Source organism: Oryctolagus cuniculus, chromosome 20, assembly GCF_964237555.1.
Source record: "Oryctolagus cuniculus chromosome 20, mOryCun1.1, whole genome shotgun sequence".
Classification (NCBI taxonomy): domain Eukaryota; kingdom Metazoa; phylum Chordata; class Mammalia; order Lagomorpha; family Leporidae; genus Oryctolagus; species Oryctolagus cuniculus.
This window is the reverse complement of record NC_091451.1, coordinates 35,891,057-35,913,155: the sequence shown is the minus strand read 5'-3', so window position 1 is coordinate 35,913,155 and position 22,099 is coordinate 35,891,057. Positions and strand designations below refer to the sequence as shown.

At 50.2% G+C, this 22,099-nt stretch overlaps 1 protein-coding gene across 4 annotated transcripts in view; it reads left to right on the top strand.

Annotated features, from left to right (window-relative positions):
• NRDE2 (NRDE-2, necessary for RNA interference, domain containing) overlaps positions 1–22,099 on the top strand; it is an 83,826-nt gene that overhangs the window by 45,479 nt on the left and 16,248 nt on the right. For all 4 annotated transcript variants that reach the window (XM_070065525.1, XM_070065528.1, XM_070065526.1 and 1 more), the window contains 7 exons: positions 780–929; positions 7,683–8,133; positions 8,922–9,327; positions 10,906–11,039; positions 13,960–14,080; positions 18,694–18,869; positions 20,763–21,149. In XM_070065525.1, coding sequence (XP_069921626.1) covers positions 780–929; positions 7,683–8,133; positions 8,922–9,327; positions 10,906–11,039; positions 13,960–14,080; positions 18,694–18,869; positions 20,763–21,149 — 1,825 coding nt within the window. The remainder of the gene's footprint in view (positions 1–779; positions 930–7,682; positions 8,134–8,921; positions 9,328–10,905; positions 11,040–13,959; positions 14,081–18,693; positions 18,870–20,762; positions 21,150–22,099) is intronic.

Below are 22,099 nucleotides of genomic sequence, written 5' to 3'. Positions count from 1 at the left end.
CCATTGCCTTGTACTTGCTACCAAGAATGATTTGGAAACCTGGAGATCTTTGTATCTGGGCTGAGCTAAAAAGCAAGGATTGAACGACGGTGAAGGGCTGTTCTCGTGGCCTTGGCAGCTTCTTGTGTCAGCAACATTAGAAACTGATTTTCTATAGAGGAAGAAAGATGCTGGGTGCCGGAAAATCCTCTTCCTCTCACGTGACTCCTAGGGAGGAGGTTCCCTGTGTGTCTGTGGATTGGGTCTCAACCTGCCGTGGACTGCAGCCTGTTCCCTCCCTGCCTGCTGGCCAGGTGTGGGCAAAACACTGGGCACAGAGCCCAGACTCACAGTGAGACTGGGACCAGCTCAGCTTACACAGGAGCCTGAACCAGTCAGAGCAGTGGCTCTTGGTTTTCAGTTGGAATAAAATGAGCACTTTGAGGTGAGTTAGGTGAAGGAAAGATGGCCGACTTCAGGGTCAGTGGTTTTTCACCTGTGAAGTTGTGGTAGTTCCCTCTGCTTAGCACTCTGGTGCCTTGGAGCAGGAGTGTTTCTTAGAAAAATCCCTTGTGTAAAGTGTCATTTGTGGCGATGGGCTTTGCCTGCTTTGGAGAACTCTTCCCAGAGCTAGAGTTGCCCTCCCCTCTCTCTGGCAGGTGCGCATTCTGTGGGCTTAGGTGTTCCCTGCATGAGTGGTGTGAACATTTAGCTTGCATATTTCTGAAAATGCCATGTCTCACTGAGAGATTTCTGAAGTATGTGTCCCTTTTCTTTCTTCACTCTCTCGTGTCCCACAGTCCAGGAAGTAACTCTGCTGCCGAGACTGGACGTCGCCTTGTTTGGCTTGAGGATGTCCAGGCTGTGACTGGAGAAACCTTCAGAACAGATAAGAAGCCTGATCCTGCCAACTGGGAGTATAAGTCTCTCTACCGCGGGGATATAGCAAGGTATCCGTCATGTTTTCCCTCATTTCGCTGGTGACGTTCTTTCTCCTCTGAACTCTCAGCACTGACTGCCTGTGTGTCTCTCGTGGGTAGGTTCTGTTGGGCTTCATGGATTACTGAGTTTTTGAGGCACAGTTCTCATGTCGTGTTGGGAAATGAGAGCTTACACCTGAGGTCATGGGAGGCCTTAGTTAGTCCTAGTGCTTGGCCTAGTGCCTGGCATGGCACATGTTCAACATTGGTTGATTTAACTTTTACAAGGTATTTTTAGATTCATTCATTGTGATAGAAGTGTCTAATCTGTATGCTGTTTTACAAAGTGATGGGGGCCTTTTATTTATCTGCCTTCCATGTGTGTCCTTAACAAATGAGATTTAATGGCCGGCGCCGTGGCTCACTAGGCTAATCCTCCGCCTAGCGGTGCCGGCACACCGGGTTCTAGTCCCGGTCGGGGCGCCAGATTCTGCCCCAGTTGCCCCTCTTCCAGGCCAGCTCTCTGCTGTGGCCAGGGAGTGCAGTGGAGGATGGCCCAGGTACTTGGGCCCTGCACCCCATGGGAGACCAGGATAAGTACCTGGTTCCTGCCATCGGATCAGCGCGGTGCGCCGGCCGCGGCGGCCATTGGAGGGTGAACCAATGGTAAAGGAAGACCTTTCTCTCTGTCTCTCTCTCACTGTCCACTCTGCCTGTCAAAAAAAAAAAACAAAAAAACAAAAAAACAAAAAAACAAATGAGATTTAATGGTAATGACTTTTTCCAAAATGTTTATAGCACATGCGATCAGATAATTATAAAAATAAGTGAAGGTTTTTGCTTCAGTAATGTGTTTGAAGTTTTCTGATCTGTCAGTCAAAAATATTTGAGGGTCAGGGGTTTGGCATAGTGGTTAAGATATGCTTACAACACCGACATCTCATGATGGAGTGTGGCTGCACTCCCTGTTCTACCTTCCTGCTTATGGTGCCCTCAGAGGCAGCAGGGGATGGCTAAACTACCTGGGTCCTTGCCACCCACCTTAGACCCTTGGATTGAGTTCCCGCTTCAGCCTGGCCCAGTGCTGGCTGTTGTAGCCATTTGGGGAGTGAGTCAGTGCATGGGAAATTCTCTTAGTCTGTTTCTAACACACACAGTGTCTGTGTGCCCATCTTTCTGCCTTTCAAATAACTGAAATTTTTAAATTTTTTTTTACTTTTTTTAAAAAGATTTATTTTATTTATTTGAAAGTCAGTTACACAGAGAGAGAGAAGGAGAGGCAGAGAGAGAGAGAGAGGTCTTCATTCTGCTACTCCCCAAATAGCCATAATGGCCGGAGCTGTGCCCATCCGAAGCCAGGAGCCAGGAGCTTCTTCTGGGTCTCCCACATGGGTGCAGGGCCCAAGTACTTGGGCCATCTTCTACTGCTTTCCCAGGCCACAGCAGAGAGCTGAATCAGAAGAAGAGCAGCTGGGACTGGAACCGGCAGCCCTATGGGATGCTGGCATTGCAGGTGGAGGATCAACCCACTGCGCCACAGCGCTGGCCCCTTACTGCATTCTTATCTTGTTCAATGCTCCTGTGCCACCACTGTCCAGTGCCACAGATGTGGGGGGTGCCCAGTGAAAGATGGGGAAGCCAGCAAACTCGGCTAGGGTGTGCAGGCGTATCGTGGTCCTGTGCTCATTCTTTCCCTGCCGTCACGCTGTCTGATCCTCGCAGCTGCTCCGTGAGCATGAGCACAGCACTCTTGCTTTGCAGGAAGGAAGAAGCATCTCAGAGAGTTAAGTAGCTAACTGCTCGGGGTCTCGCAGCCAGGAAGTAGCAGGCTTGGGACTTGAACCTGTTTCTCTGGCCTCACATGTTCTTTCATGCTCCACAAGTACAGCTGAGACAGGTAGTGTGGAAAGGCATCGTCTCGACCTGGAGGCAGGGACTCGGGTTCTTGCTGGGACTTTGCAGCTTCTTAGCGCTGTAATCCCAGGCAGGTCCCCCAGAACCTGAGTCTTGTTTCTCCACTGTAAGTTGAGAGGACTGATTCTTGCCTGCTGTGTCCTCAAATGTCAGAGATATTTGGTAAGGAGTTGGAAATTGGTGTGCAGATATTAAGGGTTATTATTAGTAGGTCAGAAAGGAAAAAAAAATTAACAAAGAATGGCTTCTAAGCTTCTGCTAATGAACGGCTGAGGCCTTAGCAAGAGAGCACTTAGAGACAACGATATTAAACAGCAGAGATCCTGCTGTTACAGAGATGGCGTGGCTGTGCGTCCCGGTAACTCAGTGCGCTTGGGTGAGGTCCACCTGTGTTAATGGCTGTGTCACTGTTGTGTCCAGGCCTAGCATGGTCTTTAGCCCATGGCACTGGGAGGTGGTCGAGGATGGTGCAGACGTTGTCAGGGACTGAGCTTGCACACTTCAAGAGGGACACTGATAACTGGGGGCTCAGGAGGGTGGCAGGACCCTGGGGTGCCAGATGTGAGGATGTGGTCTGGTCGTTTAAGCCTTGTTGGACTGTCTTTGGAAAGGCAGAGTGACAGTGTGCTTTGTGACTTGTAAGATTAGCGGGTAGAAGTTTCAGGGCCCAGCTTTGGCTTTGTATAAAAGCGTACCTCATGCTAGTGTGGGCCTCCCAGCAGTGACAGTGACGTGGTGTGTGTTGGAGAAGTGTGGTCAACAGGGGCTGGTTTCTGATAGTGTGAACGTTGGAGTCAGATCACCCTCAGAAAATTGCTTGGCACTTCAGCTCAGTCTTCTCTCCATTTTTGAAATAGATCATTATTTCTTTGACTATAAACCAGATAAAACAGTTGGCTTCCATTGAGGAGCCATGTTGTTGTTGTTGTTGTTTTTTAAGATTTATTTATTTGAAAGGCAGTTAGAGGCAGAGGCAGAGAGAGAGAGGTTTTCCATCCACTGATTCACTCCCCAAATGGCCACAATGGCCAGAGCTGGGCCAATCCAAAGCCACGTGGGTGCAGGGGCCCAAGGTCTTGGGCGGTTTTCTTCTGCTTCTCCAGGCACATTAGCAAGGAGCTGGATTGGAAGTAGAGCAGCCAGGACTCGAATTTGCACCCGTATGGGATGCTGGCTCTGCTGGCAGAGGCTTTATCTGCTTTGCCACAGCACCAGCCCCTGAGGAGCCGAGTTTTATAAAATGATAATTTAGACTTACCTAGCACTTACTGTGTAGTAGACATTGTTCCAAAGTTCTTATATTAATACACTGTTGATCACCCCAGCAACTGTGTGACATAGGAGCTGTTATCTCCAGTTTACAGATGAAACTGAAGCACAGATTTAAGGACTAGATCAAGGCCACTCAGCCTACAGTGTGGGAGCTAGAATTTGGAGCCAGGCAGTCTGGCACTGTGAGGACTCTCAACGAAAGATTTATGGTGCCCGGTTCTCTCTGCTCCTGGGCTCAGGCCCACCGAGGAGAGGTGGGGCAGAACAGTAGCTCCATTTACCCATACTCCCCCCCCCCTTTCTCTTGTCTCATAAGCCTTCAGTGTTTATTTATTTATTTATTTTTATTTATTTATTTATTTTTTTTGACAGGCAGAGTGGACAGTGAGAGAGAGAGACAGAGAGAAAGGTCTTCCTTTGCCGATGGTTCACTCTCCAATGGCTGCCGCGGCCGGCGCACCGCGCTGATCCGATGGCAGGAGCCAGGAGCCAAGTGCTTTTCCTGGTCTCCCATGGGGTGCAGGGCCCAAGCACTTGGGCCATCCTCCACTGCACTCCCTGGCCACAGCAGAGAGCTGGCCTGGAAGAGGGGCAACCGGGACAGAATCCGGTGCCCCGACCGGGACTAGAACCCGGTGTGCTGGCGCCGCTAGGCAGAGGATTAGCCTAGTGAGCTGCGGCGCCGGCCCTTATTTTTTTGTTTTGGTCAGATGCCTATGGCTGCATCCATTTAAATAAATGTATGTATGCCATTACTTAACTGCCAAAGTAGGGGTTCCTGTCCTCTGGAGTTAATCCAGTGAAGGCTAGCTGATTATTTGATGAGAAACAGTGCCTTCATTTGGGGGAATATTGCATTATGATACATCCTAGTCCTTTCCAGTTATTAAGATTCTATGGTAGGGCTGGCGCCGTGGCTCAATAGGTTAATCCTCCACCTTGCGGCGCCAGCACACCGGGTTCTAGTTCCGGTTGGGGCGCCGGATTCTGTCCCGGTTGCCCCTCTTCCAGGCCAGCTCTCTGCTGTGGCCAGGGAGGGCAGTGGAGGATGGCTCAAGTCCTTGGGCCCCACACCCGCATGGGAGACCAGGAGAAGCACCTGGCTCCTGGCTTCGGATCAGCGCAGCGTGCCGGCCTTGGCGGCTATTGGAGGGTGAACCAACGGCAAAAAGGAAGACCTTTCTCTCTGTCTCTCTCTCTCTCTCTCTCACTGTCCACTCTGCCTGTCAAAAAAAAAAAAAAAAAAATAGATTATATGGTAAATGATAAATTGAATACAATCTAAATATCCAACCATAGGGAAAATGGTTAAATAAGTTATGGCACATCCATCCGATGGAACAGTTTGAAGTCCATCAAATGGTATTTTCTGAGACTAACGGTATAGGGAAATGCTTACAAGTGGAGGGAGAAGCCCAAGACTGACAACAATTGTTGTTTTCCTAAAGATTTATGTATTTATTTGAAAGGCAGAATTAGAGATCTTCGTCCTCTGGTTCACTCCCCAAATGGCCACAGTGGCTGGAGCTGGCCTGGTCTGAAGCCAGGAGTTTCTTCTGGGTCTCCCACGTGGGTAGCAGGGGCCAAAGCACTTGGGACATCCTCTGATGCTTTCCCCAGGCACATCAGCAGGGAGCTGGATCAGAAATGGAGCAGCCAGGTCTTGAACCTGTGCCTAGGGGATGCCAGTGTCACAGGCAGCATCTTTACCTGCTATGCCACAACTCTGGCCTCAACAACTGTTTTTAAAAAGGATGTGGGGGTGGGCCAGCACTGTGGTATAGTGGGTTAAGCTGCCGCCTGCAGGGCCAGCATCCCATATGGGTGCTGGTTCGAGACTCGGCTGTTCCACTTCCGATTCAGCTCTCTGCTATGGCCTGGGAAAGTAGTAGAAGATGACCCAAGTCCTTGGGCCCCTGCAGCCGTGTGGGAGACCTGGAAGAAGCTCCTGGCTCCTGGCTTTGGATTGGCGCATCTCCGGCCATTGTGGCTAACTGGGGAGTGAACCAGCAGATGGAAGACCCCCACCCCCCACCCCGCCTCTCCTTCTCTCTCTTTCTGCCTCTCCTTTCTCTGTGTGACTCTGACTTTCAAATAAATAAATAAATCTTAAAAAAAAAAAAACAAAAGGATGTGTGTACCTATAATGTACTCAAATGTACCTATGTATGTACTCAAATGCATGTCTGAAAGTAGCTAATAATGTAGGAAAATAAGATTTTTCTATCAGTTTTTTTTTTTTTTTTTTTTTTTTTTGACAGGCAGAGTGGACAGTGAGAAAGAGAGACAGAGAGAAAGGTCTTCCCTTTGCCGTTGGTTCACTCTCCAGTGGCCACTGCAGCCGGCACACCGCGCTGATCCGAAGGCAGGAGCCAGGTGCTTCTCCTGGTCTCCCATGCGGGTGCGGGGCCCAAGCACTTGGGCCATCCTCCACTGCCCTCCCTGGCCACAGCAGAGAGCTGGCCCGGAAGAGGGGCAACCGGAACAGAATCCGGCGCCCTGACCGGGACTAGAACCCAGTGTGCCAGCACCGCAAGGCAGAGGATTAGCCTAGTGACCTGCGGCGCCGGCCCTATCAGTTTTAAAGTCAGAGAACTCAGTAAACATTTTTAAAGACACTTGAATATCTAAAATCTTGCGCGTTGTTAGTGATACGGATGAGGAAACAATGCTGTTGAAATAGTATTAGTTAAGGAGACCAAAGCCCGCTGTGTTGAAGTTTCTTCCTTAAGGAATGACAACTGTATCTAGAGTTCTGTTAGCACAGTTTTCCCTTGCCACCCCTTTGCTAGAGCTGTTTGACTTAGGTGGATGGAGAGGGATTATTGTGAGGTGTCCTAGGAGGAACTGGGAGTGAGGCTAGAAAGGGGTGGAGAGAGCCTTTGGGTGATGTGTGAGAGGAGCCCAGCCTGACAGGCTGAGGCAGAGAGGTGCTGGCGGACCACGCAGCAGCCAGGAGGCTGTGCTGCTTGGGGTGAAGGGAGGCAGAGCATGTGGCAGTTACAGAGGATGGAGGTAGCACTCCCCTGCGTTTCTACCCACAGCATTTTATTCTGAGAACTTGCAGATGTACAGCAGAAGTTGAAAGAATTTCACAGTACCCACCTCTGTGTTCTGCCATTGGCACCCTGCTGACCTTGCTTTGTTGCACAGCTGTCCATGCACCATCTTTTCCTGGTGCATCTGAGAGTGAGCTGCAGACAGTAGACACGGGACCCCGTAGGTTCCAACATCTTAGTGTCCTCCAGGAACAGGGCGGCACAGGGAGGACAGTTTCTGCTGGCTGATGAAGTGACAGACTGCATGCGGGGTGCCTTAGCTGCCTTGCTGCAGGGGAGTATACGCCGTTCACCTTTAGAGGCTGGCTTGGTTCAGTTCAGGAGATGGTGAGGAAGAGTCGAAGTGTTAGAGGAAGCAGTGAGGGCAGGCAGCCAGGGCTCGTGGTCTCTGAGTAGACACAATTTGAAAGGAAGATGTGTGGTCAGCTCACGTCACCGAGGGTTTGGGTCCATGAGCCTTTGCCCATCCAGAGGCAGTTGGCTATTCATTCTTTAGGTAACTGTTTTTTTTTTTTTTTTTTTTTTTTTGTAATACAAGATACAGGAGGAAAGGAGATTCCTGCCTTGGCATAAACCCCAAGAAACAGTGTATTTCTTGGGAAGGGGCTTCCACAGAAAAGAAGCGGACCCGTAAGCATGTTGAACGCTATTTTACAAAGAAGAGTGTGGGATTGATGAACATCGATGGCGTCGCCATTACCAGTAAAACTGCATCTCCCTCCGCTGAGCCAGGCCCCTTTATCCCAGTGAGGGACTCGGACGATGTGACTGCTCCTGTTGCAACCTGGCTGAATCCTCTAGGGGTTTATGATCAGTCAACCACACAGTGGTTACAAGGACAGGGTCCTTCAGAGCAAGAGTCAAAGCAGCCTGACTCACAGGCAGACAGAGAGAATGCTGCTCTCAAGGCCAAGGTCGAGGAGTTTAACAGGAAAGTTCGGGAGAATCCTTGGGATACTCAGCTGTGGATGGCATTTGTTGCTTTTCAGGTAAGCATGGCTGTCTTGGATCTGGTCTGTTAGGATTCCATTCCCGCTTCTGGGCAGCACCTCTTGAGCTGCCGTGAGGAACCCTGGCCCTGGGCAGACAGAGATGACTGGAATACAGCCCTGAGCTGCTCACAGCCCGTGAGGAAGCCTGATGTGACGAATAAACACAGCCTGGGTGGTCCGTGCTGGGTGTCACTTGGGAGTAGAGTGAGGGATTGACTCACTGCTGGGGAGGAGAGAGGGGGCTGCCACGAGCATGTGATGTGGGAACAGAATCTTGAAGGAGGAGTGGCCGCCCCTGGCAGGGAGAGGTCTTCCCAAAGGACAGAGTGCACAGAGCTGAGAGGAGGCTGCTCAGGACGTGGCCTGGTTAGAGCTGGGCACTCGCCTCCTCCAGTACCACACGGAGTCGTCTGAGTCCCGCCTTGTGACCCGCTCGCACACTTAGCCCTATTTGTCCTACGTTTGTTTGGTCGAGTCGTTGGTAAGGTTAGCCCTTCAGAAAAGCGTTCCAAGGATTGTGTGTCAGTTATCGGTACATAAAGCCAAGTTTAAAATGGCAGCTCTAGACAGGTGGGTCAGGTGAAATAAACACAAGATGAAATACACTAGGTGGCGTGGATACCCTGGGCGCCAAGCTTCACTAAAAGCAATTGTAATAAACACATCTCTACGGAGAAGGTCTGAGTACAGTTCATTGGAGGGGTGGGGAAGCCACTGGGGCTGTGTGCAAGTCTGTGAAGGCACTGTGGAAACTGCATTGGTAAGCTGGTGTTTTTGTTGTTGAGGATGAGGTCATGCGGTGTCCTGGCCTATACGCCATCGAGGACGGCGAGCGGGAGAAGCGGAAGAAGTCCCTGAGGCTGCTCCTGGAGAAGAAGCTGGCCGTCCTGGAGCGGGCCGTCGAGAGCAACCCGAGCAGCGTGGAGCTGAAGCTCGCCAAGCTGCAGCTGTGTGCCGAGTTCTGGGAGCCCTCCGCTCTGCTCAAAGAGTGGCAGAAACTGATTTTTTTACACCCTAATAATACAGCCCTTTGGCAGAAATACCTTTTATTTTGCCAGAGCCAGTTTAGCACCTTCTCAGTATCAAAGATTCACAATCTGTATGGAAAGTGCCTGAGTACTTTGTCGGCTGTGAAGGACGGCAGCGTCTTGTCTCACCCCGCGCTGCCTGGCACGGAAGAGGCGATGTTTGGTAAGGAGACCGCGAGATCCATGGGCTGGGAGGGGGACGTGCCTGTGACCCCACTGAAAATGAGGGTTTATGTGTGCTTCACGTTTGAAAAGTCCAGCTCATGTGATACAACAAATTTTTTTTTTTTTAAGTATTCTAATCTTGTTGATTACTATGGATTACCAATCCTCCCAGTGCTCTCCTGGTGTGTGTTCGAGCCAGGAGGGTTAAGGAAGTGTCAGTGACAACAAGTTCAAACTCTCCTGCTGTTTAACCAAGTAAACGTGGTCAGGCCGTTTGGCTGCTTTGGCTCTGGGCGGCCTCACCTGTGGGACTCCTGTGCTTGTCACCCGGTTGCTGTCTCCGATGGGAATGTGCTCGCAGGCCCCCTTGCCAGCCATCACTGCACAGATGAACACTCTTGGTGTTGTGCCATTAATGCATTTGGTGTCCCGAAGGAGCCTGGAATAGACATCTTGGTAGAATTGAGGTTAGGAGTTTGCTTGGTATGCAGGAGCTGGAGAATATCACTCTTGAACTTGAATCCTGTGTGCGTCCCATATTTGGCTGTGGCATGGCCATGGGCAGGTTCCTGACCTGTTTGAGCTCCAACTTCTCCATCTGGGACAGTAGTGCTTTAATGTTGTGCCCATTAAGTGAAAAGGTCTCCGATGAGTGCAGCTCAGGCATTTACTTTACTGACGCTCCTGCTAATGAGTAATAGTGTTGGCATCTAAAAGTAACAGATCTTTTGCCCTAGAAATAGCATCACCACAGTGACAGAGGGAGTCTCCCATGACACCATTTGATTAATGCTGTTTATTTAAAAAAAGTTTTTATTAGAATTCCCCTCTGCTGGTTCATTCCCCAAATGCTTGAGACAGCCGAGGCTGAACCAAGGCTGAAGCCAAGGACTGGGAACGCAACCCAGGCTCCCTCCTGGTGTCAGGAACCCAGTTACTTGAGCCATCACCGCTGCCTCTCAGGGTCTGCATTGGCAGGAAGCTGGAGTCAGGAGTGGAGCCAGGAACTGAACCCTGGCACTCTGATGCGGGATGTGGGTGTTTTAACCACTGGATCAAAAACCATCCCGACTTATTGCTATTTAGCAAATGGAATTATGCTACACTGCAGGTGAACTGAGAATTTCAGACCTGGAGCCTTGATTTAGTCACAGCAGACTCTAAACATGTGGTGAAGGTAGCTGGTGCATAATGCCATCTAGTGATGCCTTGAGGAAGATCTTTGCTCTCTGCTAGAAATCTACAACGTCATTCTTATCCTGCAATTTTGTGGGTAATAATGAGCTTTGAGAATTTGGTAGCCAATATTCAGACCACCCCTTGACTTGCTGTATTTGCTGTGTGGCTTTTATTTGTCTGATAGCTTCAGACATAGAATTCCTTTACTTGAACTATAGCACTGTTGTGACTGCTTTTACATCAGGACATGTATGTGTCACAGCTTTGAAAATACAGCAGTCATGGCAGGCCGGAGGTGGTGTCGGCCTCGCATTGCGTGCTTGAGCGGTTCGGGTCCTGCCCTCGTGTGGGATCAGCGGGACTCTGACCTGTGCCCTCCCTGTTCTCCCTGGTGCAGCGCTCTTTCTTCAGCAGTGCCACTTTCTGCGGCAGGCTGGCCACTCGGAGAAGGCCGTCTCTTTGTTCCAGGCCATGATTGACTTCACTTTCTTCAAACCCGACAGCGTGAGAGATCTGCCGACCAAAGTGCAGGTACCACGTTCCGCTTGCATGTCCTCTCTCTCTCTCTCTCTCTTTCTCTTTCCCTGCCTCCTTGATATTTTTAGAAATACCCTTTTCCAGTTCAACTGAGGATGAATTCTTTGAAATATTCCTGTAATCCAAGGAAAATGGCTTAATAAAAGCAGTGAAATATATAGAGATGAAAGTAAATTCCTCTTCCCCCTGTAAGTATCAAGACACACTGATGTCTCTCTTACTTTGGCTGTAGTTTAAATGCTAATTATTGCCAGCAGTCAGGGGAACAATTGTGACATTTTATTGATTAGTTGATGCCCTGGTCTGAAGCGCTGGCGTCCCAAATGGGTGCCGGTGCAAGACCCGGCTGCTCCACTTCTGATCCAGCTCTGCTATGGCCTGGGAAAGCAGTGGAGGATGGCTCAAGTGCTTGGACTCCTGCACTCACATGGGAGACCTGGAAGAGGCTCCTGGCTTTGGATCAGCCCAGTTCTGGCCGTTGTGACCATTTGGGGAGTGAACAAGAAGATGGAAGACTTCTCTTTCTGCCTCTGCCTCTCTGTAACTCTGCCTTTCAAATAAATAAATATATCTTTTTTTTTTTTTAAGTCTGTTTGGAAAGACTGAGCTCACCTTCCTGTGGAGTTTTTATGAATTGCTAGTACAGACAATTTTGATTGTGCTGCCTCTGAACAAAATTATGTGAAAGAATTATACCTGTTAAGGCTGGCACCGCAGCTCAATAGACTAATCTTCTGCCTGTGGCGCTGGCACACTGGGTTCTAGTCCCCGTCGGGGCGCCTGATTCTGTCCTGGTCGCTGCTCTTCCTGTCCAACTCTCTGCTGTGGCCCTGGAGGGCAGTGGAGGATGACCCAAGTCCTTGGGCCCTGCTCCCGCATGGGAGACCAGGAGAAGCGCCTGGCTCCTGGCTTCGGATCAGCCCGGTGCGCCGGCCGCAGCGCACCAGCCACAGCAGCCATTTTTGGGGGTGAACCAACGGAAAAAGGAAGACCTTTCTCTCTGTCTCTCTCACTGTCCACTCTGCCTGTCAAAAAAAAAAAAATTATACCTGTTAATTTTGGTATAACTGATTATTAGTAAGGTAGTTAAGGTAACTTAAAGACATGCTTTGATATCTTAAGGGTATATTGTACTATAGAAGTGATTTTTAGCCGACATCAAAGAGCACTGTGGGTCAGGATCCAGAGCTATCCTGCCCCACGCCTTTACAGAGACCACTGTGATGAGAGCAGCTACTGGTGACTATGAGGCTACTGCCCATGCCTGACAGCTCTGACGGCTCCGAAAGGTCGAGAGACTGATGCCATGGTCTTGAGATTTTAAATGCTAATGGCACGTGGGTTCCTGCTTCCAAGGCATTTACCTGAACAAGGCTTCTTACAGAACAGTGTTCCCTGTGGCCTTTCTAACTGAGAGACATTGTTGCCGCAAGCTTGGTAGCACAGCATAAACAGTGGAGTTTGATACTGCTGGTCTGTGTCTGTGGGATAAACAAATTGGTTATAACCACTTATCACATCTTTTTTTTTTTTTTCTTAATACACTTCTCTTTCTTGAGGGCATTTTCTTCCATCACGGTTCTTAGAGCAAGACCTATGAAGAGGGGCTGTAGTCTTCCAGGTCCCCTTCCTGAGGCTGCTGTGTGCCCTTGGAGTAAGGCCCATGTGGGAGGCTCGTGCCCTGCCCTGACTCTCCTGCAGATGGCACTCTACCGGGCATGGGTGGTGCTGCCTGGACTCGGGCTGGAATTACCTGTGGCTCCCAGTACATGGTGTGCCTGTTGGAAACCTGCTTATCTTCTTCCAAGGATCTCTTACAAAAGCTTTGGTTGAGTGGGTTGTTGGCTCACGTTGAAAGTCTGCTTGTCAGTTGGTGATACAGCCCTGTCCCTGCTTCACTGCTGTGCTCACCCTCTCTTCCTGGGCAGACCCAGTGCCCAGGCGAATGAAGGAGGAGCTCCCTGGGCAGCCTTCACAATGCAGACCGTTTCACTCACTGGACACCTGCCTTTAGAACTCTGTGCTGACAACTTTTATTGAGTCCCTACTGTGCGCTGAGCTCTGTGCCATGTGTTAGGAATATACTTCCGAGGTTGTTTCCTCAAGGGCTCATGGTCTGTCCCATTGGAACTTTGTGGCACCTTCCCCTCACAAGGGCTTGGGAGCAGCATGACTTCAGTTACTGTGCAGGGGGTCCAGTGGTGTTCGGGGAACTGGCAGTGCTGCTGTCCCTGGTTAGGCTGGCCTGACAGGATCAGAACCAGGAAGCCACCCCTCTTTGTTTTTTTAAAGATTTATTTATTTGAAAGAGTTCACTCCTCAAATGGCTGCAGTGGCTAGGGCTGAGCCAGGCCAAAGCCAGGAGCTTCTTCCAGGTCTCCCATGTGGTTGCAAGGGCCCAAATACTTGGGCCGTCTTCCAGTGCTTTTCCCAGGCCATTATCAGGGAGCTGGATTGGAAGTGGAGCAGCCAGGACACATGAACTGGCACCCATGTGGGATGCCAGCGCAAGTGGCAGCTGTATCTGCTACGCCAAAACACTGGCCGTGAAACCTCTACTTTTGGCCCCAGCTGCAGTCCCTTCTCGCCTCTCTGCACCTTGGCTGGTCTTGTATAACCTCATCTCGGAAGCATCAGTCCGTCACTGTGGCCATATTCTGTCAGAAGTCAGTAGGTCCAGCCCATGCTTGATTTGAATGCCACCAGGCAGGGAGGGTAATGGGGGGCTCTCTGGGTGTTGCCTACTGCACTAGATAATTGTTTTGGGGGTATGTGTCACAGATCAACTTCAAAGGCTGATGATGGACATTTCAGGACCCTAAGCTCCCATTTTGCCCACTAGCACTTATTTTGCCCAGTGACTCAGCAGTTTTGTTCAAGGTAGGCCTAACTGCTCTTTTCTGAACCTGAACAGGTGGAATTCTTTGAGCCCTTCTGGGATAGTGGAGAGCCCCGGGCTGGGGAGAAGGGAGCCCGGGGCTGGAGAGCGTGGATGCACCAGCAGGAGCGCGGTGGCTGGGTGGTCATCAACCCAGGTGAGTCACCTCTCAGTGAAGATGGGAGTGGTTTTCTCTTCCGGGATTTGTTTTTACCTCCTTGTGATTGTTTCTAAGCTGTTAGTGGCTTAAGAACTTTTTATAAAGCACAGAATGTCAACTGTACATTAAGCGGGAGTCCCGCGAGAATCGATTGTTTCTCCCCCTTGGAGGTGGTAGAGCCGGCTGCGTCCCCTCCCGCAGGACGTTACTTCCGGGGATTGGCGTCTCCGGTCGTTCGGTGCAGGAGTGGGGAATATCCACCTGCGGGTCCCATCGGGCCCACGCAATCACTGGTCTGGCCCTGCCAAGGCAACCACAGGCAGCACTCAAAATGCAGGAGATCTCTAGCAGGCTAATCTTTAAGTTGCTGATTTTCCACGGCCCATGAATGGCGTTACACATTTTCAGAGGCCGTGGGCAGACAAGAGGTTCCCCCCCTCTGCTGGAGTTTGCTCCTGAAGAGGTGATGTTGCTGCTTCCCACCCCTCCTCTCGTTCTTTCTCCTGGGCGTTTAGGACGGTGTCTTGGCATCGTACTAACCCACAGATCCTGTGGAAAGGACTTGGCTTTTTTAGGAGAATTATGAAATTATTTCCTAGCATTGGTGTAGCTGTTACTCTGCATGACCCCAAAGTACTTCCCAGGTGCATGCTCTAACACAGAGTTGTGTGGTAGACTGTAGTAGGAGCCACAAAGGTGATTTTAAATCATCTGGGACCCACATTAGAGAGTAGAAAGTAACAGGTAGGGGCTGGTGCTGTGGCGTAGCAGTTAAGCCTCATCCCGCGACACATGCATCCTATACGGGTGCTGATTTGAGACCTGGCAATCAATATTTAAAAATTATGAGATTTTGCCTTGTTTTTCATACTATTTGAACTTGAGTGTGTATTTTACACTTGTAGCACCTCTCAGTTTCAAGGAGCTGCTTTCCACGTGCTGGGAGCCACACGCTCATGGCCGTGACTTTGCAGCTGTCAGACTGCTGTGGCACTTCTGGCACTCTGCTTCCGGGCAGGTGTTGGGGGTGGGGTGGGTGAGGACAGCATGTAGGTGGCCCTTCCTGTGGCTTGGCCTGCCCTTCCCAGACCTTTCTGGGCTTTGGTTTCTTCATTGCAGAGTGACAGCTTTGGATTTGGCAGTGTCTGTGTGGCAGCTCAGAGCTCTGGTCAGGTGGCGTTTCTACCACTAAGTCCAGGAAGAGGCCCTTCAGGTGTCTGGGTTACTTTTGCTCTGGGCAGCACCTACCGGGGATGATCCTGCAGCGCTCGGGTTGTGGGAGGCTGCACGCTCAGGTTTCTCTGGAGCGCCCTTTCCCAGAAGGAGCCTGCACTTGTCCTGTATGTGCAGAGAAGCCGCCTGCGTGGTGCCGGGGAGGTGCTGCTGCTCCTGACCACCGAGTCTGCAGACGCAGCGAGGACCAGAGACTGAAGTCCTGGAAACTCCGCTTCCTCGGGGGGCTGACGCAGCCTGGGTCTGCGGTTTTAGGCTGTTTTGTTTGTGTTTTTGTTAAGGAGTGAGAGTGTGACTCTGTGGAACCTGTGTGGGGCGATCGCTGCATTCTGCGTTTCTGTTGGGTAGAAGCTGTGGTTTCATCCTGGTGTCCCGAGGCTGAGTTAACACTGCTTCTCTAATACGAGTCAGATGTCGCTTGTCACTCTGAATCAGATGGAAAGTTAGTTTTCTTTGAAAGTTAGTGCAGCTGTCTGCACCTTAATTTTTGGTATCAGGTTAAGGAATGTGTTGGTGCTTGCATTCCCTAAATCTTTGCAGATATCTTCATTATGGGAAATCTTGTACTGAGTTTAATGAATTTATTTTCAGTTAGTTACAGAATCCTTTAGAAAACTAGCAGGATCAAAAGGTTGTGCATGTAAAAGAACAAGTGGACTCATGCAGTATGTAACTTTTTGAAAAAGCCAGTTCTGGTTGTAAGAAAGTGTCAATTTTATATACTTTATTTGGACATTGTTTGTTAGATAGCTCTCATTTGCTCGTTCACTTTCGAAATGCCCTCAGTCGTTGGGCTGTGGCCAGGAGCCAGGAGCACAGTCCAGGTCTCCCATGTGGGCCACAGGGGCCCAAGTACTTGGGCCATCCTCTGCTGCTTTCCCAGGTGCATCGGCAGTGAGCTCATTTGGAAGTGTTGCAGCTGAGACTTGAAATGCACTCTGATACGAGGTGCTGGCATCAAAGTGATGGCTTAACCCACTGCGCAACAATGCCTGTCCCTCTACGTTTAATGAATTTTTTTGAGGAACTGCCATTTTCCATCACAGCCCACCATTAATGCACAAGGTTCCCATATCTCCCATATCTTGGCAACACTTGTTTTCTATGTAATTTTTTAAGTAATTATTTAAACATTATTTGGTTCTTGAGAGGCAGAGAGAGACAGGACTTCACGTTTGTTGGTTTACTCCCCAGATGCTAGGGACCTGGGAACTCAGCCCAGGTGTCCCATGTGGGTGGCTAGGACTCAGCTGCTTGAACCAGCACCTACTTCCCAGGGGATGCATTAGCAGGAAGCTGGGATCGGGAGTAGAGCTGGAATTCAGACTCCTGTGTGGGATGTGGGTATTCCAAGAAGGGTCTTAACTGCTGTGCCAGATAACCTGCCCTCTGTGACTGTCTGAGTGTCTTACTTAGCATAATTCTCCTTAGAGACATGCAAGTTGTTAGTGTATCAGTGGGTGGACATTTTTATTGCTGAGTAGTATTTCATGGTATAGATGTATGCTTGTATGGTTGTCTACCTACTGTAGAACATTTGAGCTGTTTCCAGTTTTGGGCTGTACAAGTAAAGCTGCTGGCAGTGATGAACAAAGTTGTTACGAGCATTAGTGTATAGGTTTTTGCTTGGGGCTGTGCCCAAGAGTGCAGTTAGGATAAGTGTGTGTTTAGTTTTAAGTGAGACTGCCAAAATGTTTCCTGTGTGGCTGTACCATGTTACATACCTCACTGGTTGGTTTCTTAATATTATACTTCACAGATGACTCAGTTTTTCTCTTCTATTCTGCACAGAGTATATTGTCAGTTGACTTCTTTTTTTCCTTAAAGATTTATTTATTTGAAAGGTTGAGTTAGAGGGAGAGACAGCAAGCTTCCATCCACTGGCTTACTCTCCGAAGGCCCACAAAGGCCAGGTCTGGGCCAGGCCCAAGTCAGGAACTTGGAACTCCACAGATCCCACATGACTGGCAAGGGTTCAGGCACTCAGGCCATCTTCTGCTGCTTTCCTAGGCACATTAGCATGAAGCTGAATTGGAAGTGGAGCAGCCAATTCTAACAGCTTAACCTGCTGTGCCATAATGCCAGCTTCTTATTTTTAATTTTAATTTTATTTTTTTTAAGATTAATTTTATTTGAAAGGCAGTTATAGAGGAGAGACTTTTTTAAAAAGCAATTTCAAGTGAGCCTAGGTCCTAATTAACTATAAGGCCATTGAAATATCATTGAAATATCATTTAGCTTTCTAAATAATACAGTACTTCTGGCTGGCGCCGCGGCTCAATAGGCTAATCCTCTGCCTGTGGTGCCAGCACCCCAGGTTCTAGTCCTGGTTGGGGCACCGGATTCTGTCCTGGTTGCTCCTCTTCCAGTCCAGCTCTCTGCTGTGGCCCGGGAGTGCAGTGGAGGATGGCCCAAATGCTTGGGCCCTGCACCCGCATGGGAGACCAGGAGGAAGCACCTGGCTCCTGGCTTTGGATCAGCACAGTACACCAGCTGCAGCGGCCATTGGGGGGTGAACCAACAGTAAAGGAAGACCTTTCTCTCTGTCTGTCTGTCTCTCTCTCACTGTCCACTCTGCCTGTCCCCCCCCCCCCCCCCAAAATACAGTACTTCTAACTACATGTGGTTATTTAAAATAAAATTTTAAAGAATTCAGCTCCTTGGGGCCGGCACTATGGCACAGAGGTTAAAGCCCTGGTCTGCAGTGCCCACATCCCATAATGGCACCGGTTCGAGTCCCCGCTGCTCCATATCTGATCCAGCTCGCCTTTTGGTGCATCTGGGAAAGCAGCAGAGGATGGCCCAAGTGCTTGGGCCCCTGCACCCACGTGGGAGACTTGGAGGAAGCTCCTGGTTCCTGGCTTTGGATTAGCTTAGCTCTGGCCATGTGGCCATCTGGGGAGTGAACCAGTATATGAAAGACCTGTCTTTCTCTGCCTCTCTCTGTAACTCTGTCTTTCAAATAAATAAAATAAATCTTTAAAAAAAAAATTCAGCTCCTTGACTAGCTACATTTCAAGTGCCCAGTAAGTCTGCTGTGGCTGCTGGCTACTGTCTTAGTGTAGGTGTGGAGCATGTCATCATTGTAGAAAGTTCTGTTGGATGGTGCTGTTCTAGAATATTTCGTTCCCATCATAATTCCTGCGATAGCATTAAAAATCTCCGGATTCCATCTCCTTACCTGCCTGGTTCTCTTGGGACCCCAACTGATGGTGAGAGAGACCTTGAACCCGCCGAGTGCCCTGGAAGGGCTGGCATGGCTCGGACTCTCCTCGGCCCCCTGGGTGCACGTGCGGAGGCTGGCCTAGCAGGCAGATTGGGTAGCGATGGTGGGTATTTGGCCGCTCAGGTGAACTTGAAGTTTCCTTCTTGTCTAGATGAGGATGATGATGAGCCGGAAGAGGACGACCAGGAGATAAAGGATAAGACTCTGCCCAGGTGGCGAATCTGGCTTGCTGCTGAGCGTTCCCGAGACCACAGGCATTGGCGGCCCTGGCGCCCTGATAAGAGCAAGAAGCAGACAGAGGACGACTGTGAGGATCCTGAGAGACAGGCACGTACGCTCCACCCTGGAGCTCTTTGCTGTCCTCCCACTCGTGTTGTGTCTGGCTGTCGGGACGCAGGTGGCTGGGGCTCTCCGAGCACGTGGCAGGCTTAGGAGAGGCTGGCCTGCTCCTGCCGGTGTCTGGGGAAACTTGGTGCTGCCCTGTGTCAGCACAGAGTGTGGCTGGCTGCTGACGGAGTGTGCAGGCACCTGAGCAGTCGCTGCCCCAGCAGGAGGGCAGGCTCTCGTGGTCACCCCGCGGCAGATCACCTGGCAGGTTGTTAATTTTTCATCTGGAAACCCATGGGCTCAGGTTCTAAAAACATGATCATTATCCTAGATCTCTACCTGTGTCTTCTTTCCCTAGCCCATTTTTGGATCTGTAAAGACAGCTGCTAGATTTGACTCGAAGATGAGCGACAGAATGCAGAGTCCGTTTTGGGACAGTCAGGCACAGCCTGTCATGCAGAGAGATAACTGGTGTTGGGTGCAGGCACTTGGCCTGCGTGGTCTTACTCACGGTCACTGTAAGATTTGATACATGTACATGCTGCTTTGTGTTTAGTGGCCAGCAGCTCTAGAGGTTTTGCATTAAAATGAAGGAAGAAGTGCTGTTTTGGTACCTTGAATTGACACAGTTTCACTAGATTCTGAAGGTTACTTGGCATATGACGTGCTGTACATGTGATGCCCTTCACGTACGACACAGGAATCATGGCAGCCATGCTCTGCAGGCAGGGAACTTGGTTTGCTGCCGTGTAACCATCACCAAGCCTGGAGCAGTGCTCGTCCCAGTAACATTCTTGCATGTTGAAGGAATCTTTATTTGGTACGAGGGCAAGGCTGAAGGCCCCAGGGTGCCGGCCCGTGTGAGGAGTGGGAATGGGGTAGCCAGGCTGCATACAGCACACAGAGAAGGGGGGCAGAGGAAGAGGGGCTCTCTGGGCAGAGGAAGGAGGGGTGACCTCGGGGAGGCCCGGTGCAGTGAGTGTTGTGGGAGACGTCTGCGTGGGAAGCCCCTCTCCTGGCTGAAGCTGCAGGTGTAGAGAGCAGGATCTCCTTTTGGTTTTGGGATTTTATGAGTTCCTGGCTGTCCTTCAGTGGGTTGGTTCTCATGGCAGCCTGTTGTCAGCTGGGCTTGGGAGCAGACTGCTGTGGGGCAAGTTCTGGTCATTCAGCTCTTTGTCCAGGCAAAGCCCAAGGGAGAAGAACCTTGTGATGAATTGATGGTTTGGTGAGTTCAGCCCAGACAGTCTCATTTATTGTGCTTATGTTTTGATTTCCTTTTTGCTGAGAGCCACAGAGACCAATCAGTTCAGCAGTGGCTTGAGTCAGAGGGTAGTCTGCTTGTCATTATTACATGAAACCAGCTGTGAACACTGAGAGTTCTTCTTGTGCTCTACTAATTGTTCTTACCCTGGTCCACTGCTCGTGTAGTAGTTTCTTACCTTACTCCTGTTCATCTGTTTGGAGCCTGTTTTTCATATCCTGAAGCAGTTTTATACAAAGAAGCTGTAGATTGTTACGTTCTTATCTTCCCTTCTAAAAAGATTTTCACAGTTATAATTTATCAAAGCAACTATGAAAGAATTGCGTGTGCTTTTGGAAGTGAACCTGAGTCTAGATTTTCTACAAATCCAGCAGGAGACTTTGAAGGCTTTGGGCTTGAGCCTGCTGGTGCCTTGCCTGTGTCCCAGTGCTGCCTGGATGTGTGAAAACGATAATGGCGCAGCAGGGCAGCTGGGAGTTAATCTCCAGCTGTCCACGTTGCTTTCTCGAATTTTGCAGAAAACTTAGTGCCTGCCTACTTAAAATGTAATGATGTTGAATTATTCCTACATCCATATAACAGTTGGAAGCTTTGTTTCATTAAATGGGCCACTGGTTCCGTCTCTGTTGCAGGTGCTGTTTGATGACGTTGGACAGTCTCTCATCAGACTCTGCAGTCCCGATCTTCAGTTCCGACTCGTCGAGGCCTTTCTGCAGGTCCTGGGCGTGCCTTCTGGCTTCACACCTCCCGCCTCCTGCCTTTACCTGGCTATGGACGAGAATAGCATCTTTGATAATGGACTTTATGATGAAAAGCCCTTGACGTCCCTCAGCCCTTTGTTTTCTGGTGTCAGCAGCGTTGGCCGGATGGACCCGCTGGGCTGTCGGCGGTGGACCAGGGGTCACGGTCGGGAGGGCGAGGACTTCATCCGCAACATCTTCCACCTTGTGATGCCTTTGTTTTCAGGCAAGGAAAAGTCTCAGCTCTGCTTCTCCTGGCTGCAGTACGAGATTGCCAAGGTAACTGCAGCGCCTGCCCGTGCCGGGGCCTCGCGGTGTCACGGCGGTGTTTCTGGAGGAGGGGAAGAGGTCTGGGAGTTCTTCCTCCGATGACTCCAGGGTGGGGGGTGGGAGTTTGTGGTCGTCCTCAGAGGGGACTCGGGGAGGAAAGTGGAGCCTGCCTTGCTCCCCGTGACTCTGGGGCCGCCTGTTGTGTTGAGTCTGGTATTAGCAGATGCCTGTGATTATATGAGCAGTTAGTGTTAAGAAGCAGCTTAAGCTAAAGCAGGGTTATAGGGCTTAGGGGCTTATTAACATAGATAAAATAAGCTACTTACTTTCCCTTACTGTGTCTTTCTGATGGAAGTTAGTCTGCATCGGCTGTTCTGCCCTCTGCTGGTCGCCATCAGTATTGACTTAACGCCCAATGTTCCCAAGCCTTGACTGTAGCTTACACACACCGGGTTGAATCAGAATAGTGACTTTTTTTTTTTTTTTAAGATTTTTTATTTATTTATTTGACAGAGTTATAGACAGTGAGAGGGAGAGACAGAGAGAAAGGTCTTCCTTCCGTTGGTTCAGCCCCCAGATGGCCACTACGGCCGGAGCTAGGCCGATCCGAAGCCAGGAGCCAGGCGCTTCTTCCTGGTCTCCCGCGCGGGTATAGGCGCCCAAGCACTCGGGCCATCCTCCACTGCCTTCCCGGGCCGCAGCAGAGAGCTGGACTGGAAGAGGAGCAACCGGGACTAGAACCCGAGGCCCATATGGGATTCCGGCGCCGCAGGCAGAGGATTAGCCAAGTGAACCATGGTGCCGGCCCCAGAATAGTGTCTTTTATAAAGTCTGGTTGGAGAAGAACATCATTTAGGGAGATTCCAGGTAGAAATCCGGGTGTATTGCTCTAGGGCCCTGGTCCTTCTCAGAGCGCTGGTGTTCAGCAGATGTGTGATGAGGAAGTGCAGTTGCCTTTC